Genomic DNA, 5,582 nt, shown 5'->3' on the forward strand with positions numbered 1-5,582 from the left:
ACGCGCCACACAGGGACGCGTCGGTCGCCCGCGCTTTCAACCTCCCTCAGGGGGCATCCTGCTTTCCCAAGTTGCGGCACGCCTCTGGGACGCCCTCCACAGCTCTAGACTCACGAGGTGACCGCGAGCTAGAGCTAAAGGGAGCCGCTGAGGGGCTTCCCTGGCTTAACCTGCGGGGGCTGCCTGAGTGCTTACCCCCTCGCCCCTCCCTCGCGGCCTCCACCCGCTCATCTGCCCCTCTCCATCCCCCCACCATTCCGCCTTTCTCCCCGCCCCGCCCTCCCGCCCACCCGCGCGGCGCATGCGCCGCCCGCGGAGCGTGTTTTTATAAAAGTGCAGCTTCGACTAGAAACTTCAGTTTGTTGGCTGCGGTAGCAGGTAGCAAAGTGTCTCCTGGGACTTGAGTACTCCGGTAGCCCCCGCGGCTGGAGAGCAAGCGATTACCATGGACGGGTTCCATGTAAGTCGTTTCAACCTGCTTTTTCTTAAACGTATTACAAACACATGAAATTAGAGCGCAACTCCTCTCCGAGCGGGCAGAAACGACCAGAATATTGGAGGTGCCCGTGCCCCGGAGAAGGGGCATAGAAAGGAGTTTTCGTGCGCTTGGCTACGGTCGGGGTGGGGGCGGGCGGGGTTGGACTGAAATCTTTTTCTAAGTAGAGGAGAAAAGATGGGAACGACCGTTTCGGTGGCTGCATGTGTCTCCCCCTTGAGTTCTGCGGCGCGCGCCGGGTTTGCACGCTGTTTGCAAACAGAACATTCTGTGCACAAGTGCAGAGAAGACGTGCGCGCTGCCAGAGACCGTGGGTCTCTTCCTTGGGGGAGCGGGGGTTTCTTTTGGAGCGAATTACATGATCTGAATTTGGAGGTGGAGGGCGGCCCGCCCGGGCTGAGTTCCCAGAGGGAGACTGCGCCCCTGGTTAACTTCAGGGGCAAAGGCGCCTGAGGACCACTCTTGCCGTTGGGCGCGTGTTCGCTAAACTCTGCTGCCCGCGGAGCTGTGCCAGTGCCGGGTACTGTGAGCAGAGGGCGGACCCACCGTGCCGCTTTGCTGAGGTGTCTGCGCGTTGGCCGCAGCAGGGAGGTGGCCGGGAGCAGCCCGCGCCACTGAGGATTGAGGGAGAGACATCGCGGGCGTCGCCAGCGCCGCGAGTGGGCCCCGGGGTTCTGGAGTTGGGGGTCGTGCAGAAGTTGGAGTATATAAGCGGTCACGGTGCAGCAGCACCCCGAGGTGTTCGCGGCGGGGACTAAGGGTGGAGTGAAGGGCTGGGAGGGCACCTGGGCTGCCGGTAGTTGCGGCGCAGACACGCAGGTGCAAGTGGGGAGACAGTTGGGCTCTCACCGAGCCCGGTTGCGCCATTTAACCGTCGGTGGTTTCCTGGAGCCTTTTGAAATCCCCTTGGTATGGGAGGCTTTTCGTTTCCCCCAGCGGCGCGCGATTCAAAGGCTCCCGCGGCGGAGCCGCCCAGTCTCTCCCCAGCACCCTGCAGGACTGCGCCTGGCGTGCGGCGGGGCCAAACCGTTGGAGCCACTGCCTGCCGGCGGTGGGCGTGGTGGGCCGCGCGGAGGGCTGGAGCTGGACCACCCGGCCCCCAGCGCGCCCTCCGCCTGGAGGCTTCCAGCTTGCAGACCTCCCACCCCATTAACTGGATCCGTGGCGGGATGGGAAGCGACCCGGGAGAGTGAGGAAATGAAACTCGGGGCGAGGACCACGGGTGCAGACCCCGTGACTTTCCCCTCCCATTAAAATGCTGTGCTCGCTAATGTCCCAAAGGCGCCAAGTGATAAACATGGGTTTGGCAGAGAAACCCACGCCCCTGAGCAGCGCCGGTGGGAGTGAGGGTTCCCCGCTTCTGACACCCCACCCCTGCCCCCAAGCACCAAAGCCCTTCGTTTAAGACCGCATTCCCCTTCCCCACTACGTGTTGCTTGAAGTACGGAATGGTTTGTGTTTAGACAGTCGTGGAGAAAACAGTGTTTCATGCTTTAGAAGAAGAGTCTTTGGGACCCCGCGGTCCTTCTTCCTCCCCTCTTCCCTCTCCTGGCGAATCTTCATAGAGAAAGTTAATCCCAGCTCCTCGGAACACGAGATTCTACCCCCAATCCCACCATCATGCCGCCTAGGAGTGGCCTCTTTTGTGTTTTGTTTTGGTTTTTTTCCTCCCAAGGTTTTTCCTTCCCTCTAGTGGGCGGGGCAGAAGAGTTAGCAAAGATGTGACTTTGCAACCCAAAGAATCTCATCGCCCTCTTGTTTTAAACAAAGAATTTTGTAACTGGTTCTCCTAATGAGGGATATAATGAAGCGACTATGGGGGAAGATGGGAGGAGAGTTGTAGGAGTCTAGAATAATTCCCTTGTGCTCTTACCCCAGTACTTTAGTGGGAGCAGAATTTCCTGAAGCAGGCTGGGCTGAGTTGGTTTTTATAAACTGCTTTTGTAAAATACCAGAAACATTGTTTTGAACTTCGGGAATGCCTGCCGAACTTGAAAGTGAATGTCCATTCCCTTGCCTTTTTCAGATATTCTCTTCAGATAATTACACAGAGGATGACTTGGGCTCAGGAGACTATGACTCCACAAAGGAACCCTGCTTCCGGGAGGAAAATGCCCATTTCAACCGTATCTTTCTGCCCACTGTCTACTCCATCATCTTCTTGACTGGCATAGTGGGTAACGGATTGGTCATCCTGGTCATGGGTTACCAGAAGAAACTGAGAAGCATGACAGACAAGTACAGACTGCACCTGTCTGTGGCAGACCTCCTCTTTGTCCTCACACTTCCCTTCTGGGCAGTTGATGCCGTGGCAAACTGGTACTTTGGGAAGTTCCTGTGCAAGGCAGTCCATGTCATCTACACAGTCAACCTCTACAGCAGTGTCCTCATCCTGGCCTTCATCAGTCTGGACCGGTACCTGGCTATCGTCCACGCCACCAACAGTCAGAGGCCAAGGAAGCTGTTGGCTGAAAAGGTGGTCTATGTTGGTGTCTGGATACCTGCTCTCCTGTTGACTATTCCCGATTTCATCTTTGCCAGCATCAGGGAGGCGGATGGGAGGTACATCTGCGACCGCTTCTATCCCAGCGACTTGTGGTTGGTGGTGTTCCAGTTTCAGCACATCGTGGTTGGCCTTATCCTGCCGGGTATCGTCATCCTGTCCTGCTATTGCATTATCATCTCCAAGCTGTCCCACTCCAAGGGCTACCAGAAGCGAAAGGCCCTCAAGACCACAGTTATCCTCATCCTGGCTTTCTTTGCCTGCTGGCTGCCCTACTACATTGGGATCAGCATCGACTCCTTCATCCTCCTGGAAATCATCCAGCAAGGGTGTGAGTTTGAGAGCACTGTGCACAAGTGGATTTCCATCACCGAGGCCCTAGCCTTTTTCCATTGTTGCCTGAATCCCATCCTCTATGCCTTCCTTGGGGCCAAATTTAAAACCTCTGCCCAGCATGCACTCACCTCTGTGAGCAGAGGGTCCAGCCTGAAGATCCTCTCCAAGGGAAAGCGGGGTGGACATTCTTCTGTTTCAACCGAGTCGGAGTCTTCGAGTTTTCACTCCAGCTAACACTGGACTTTTATACATTAAAGAACTTTTTCTGAAGTTACACATTTTTTCAGATATAAAAGACTGACCAACACTGTACAGTTTTTATCGACTGTTGGACATTTTTTCTTGTGTGCCTTTAGTTTTTGTGAGGTTTAATTGACTTATTTATATAAATATTTTTTGTTGTTGTTTCATGTTGATGAGTGTCTAGGCAGGACCTGTGGCCAAGTTCTTAGTTGCTGTATGTCATTGTAGGACCGTAGAAAAGGGAACTGAACATTCCAGAGTGTATAGTGAAATCACTTAAGCTAGAAGTTATCCTCAGCTGTTTGTAAATAAATAATCTGTCCATTCCAGTGGAACATTTTCTTTTTCCTGCTCTTAAATTGTTTGGTTACACTATGTGATTTTGCTGTAGAAGATGGCACTTTTAACCAAAGCCTGAAGTGGTATAGAAATGCTGGTTTTTCAGTTTTCAGGAGTGTGTTGATTTCAGTACCTACAATGTACAGCCTTGTATTAAGTTGTTAATAAAAGTACATGATAAACCTACTTAGTGTTATGTTCTGATTTCTATTGACATTCCTTTGGCTGGCAGAAGTCAAAAATAACAATAGATACCTGCATGGCATGTCAGATACTGTCCTAGGTATTTTAGTTGTAATATTTTACTTAATCCTTATCACAGCTCTATGATAGGCTCTGGTTCTATTATTACTAACATTTTGTAGAGCAGGAAACCAAAGTACAGAGAGCCTAAGTGACTTGGTCAAAGTACAGTAAGTACGCACAATGAATATCTCAAACCAGGTAATGTGACTTCAGTATCTGAAGTCTTAACCACTTTTAACTCATGGAAGTTTAGAAATGTCCAGCCAGCACATATTCCTATGAAAGATAATCTTCCCGAAGGATAAATGCGCATAAAGAAGAAAAGGTATGCAATCCCATGTTTTAGATTTTACTATCATCCCCTTGTGTACTCCAGGTCTGTGCCAGCCAGGCACTGTATGCTCTTCTCGTCTACGCCTCTCAATCTAGATGTCGTCAGGCCCTTTTGACAGGCGAGAAGACTGAGGTTCAGAGACTTGCCATAACTTGCAGTTTCAAGGGGACATACCAGGAGCTGACTCCATTCATCCTTCCAGCCCTTGCTCTTAACCATTACCCACTGTTGTCCCACAGAACACCTGGTCATAAGGCAACTGAACTGCTATTGAAAATAAAGCCAAAAGCCAAAAGTGAATGTTTTCTTCATAAAATTAACCATGCCCAAAATACCCCTCTTGCAATATCTTCTATGCAAATCTCAACACTTAATCTATTGCAACATCTAGCACCTCAAGGGTTCAGCCAAGCAGACAGAAGTTAAAGTGGTGCTTTCAGAGCTCAGAAGAAAGGTCCACTGATGCGAGCTCCCCATTGCCCACGTTTTGCACAAGATTTTGGAGTCTTATGTAACATCACCCGTAGCTATTTACACTACCATTGTGCAAGCCCCAAGCTCTTGAGTACATTTCAGCTCCGGTCTCCATTTAAAGATAATTTTTAAACTATAGTAGCCATACCTGTCTCACTTTGTGACACACACATGGCACTCCAGGCATGCACTCAAAGATAATAACCAGGATATAATTAAGACAATATTTGGTCTACTTTTCATAATTGTTTCTGGCACAGAAAATCCATTTTGGAGGAAAAACTGCAATGTCTTATCTTTCTGAGGCAAATCACATTTGTTGAAGACAAATTATAGATGCTGTGAAGGGAAATAATTTAATTACTTAAAAGAGAATCCAATTTGGCTGTATATTTTTGCTGCAGTCTATGGAGCTGGGATAATTCAAAGTAGTATTCCTATTCCACTTGAGAACATAATTAGATTTTACATAGGAAATTATCTTGAGGTTTCTTGGTTTTCCCTGGGAAGCCTAATTGGATCACCCTTCATTTAAGCATAGTTTTACACGTTCTCTCTCAAAGGCTTAGCCTTAAAGCCGTGACCATTGTAAAAGACTTCACTTGAACTTT

At 49.9% G+C, this 5,582-nt stretch overlaps 1 protein-coding gene across 1 annotated transcript; it reads left to right on the plus strand.

Moving 5' to 3' along the window:
• The first annotated feature begins 370 nt into the window (after positions 1-370).
• On the plus strand, positions 371-4,103 carry CXCR4 (C-X-C motif chemokine receptor 4). The gene is made up of 2 exons (XM_059927096.1): positions 371-460; positions 2,523-4,103. The coding sequence occupies exons 1-2, from the start codon at positions 446-448 to the stop codon at positions 3,567-3,569; spliced, it is 1,062 nt and encodes a 353-aa protein (XP_059783079.1). The 5' UTR covers positions 371-445; the 3' UTR covers positions 3,570-4,103.
• Positions 4,104-5,582: the final 1,479 nt, after the last annotated feature.

This window comes from Balaenoptera ricei, chromosome 7 (assembly GCF_028023285.1).
Source record: "Balaenoptera ricei isolate mBalRic1 chromosome 7, mBalRic1.hap2, whole genome shotgun sequence".
In the NCBI taxonomy this organism is placed as follows: domain Eukaryota; kingdom Metazoa; phylum Chordata; class Mammalia; order Artiodactyla; family Balaenopteridae; genus Balaenoptera; species Balaenoptera ricei.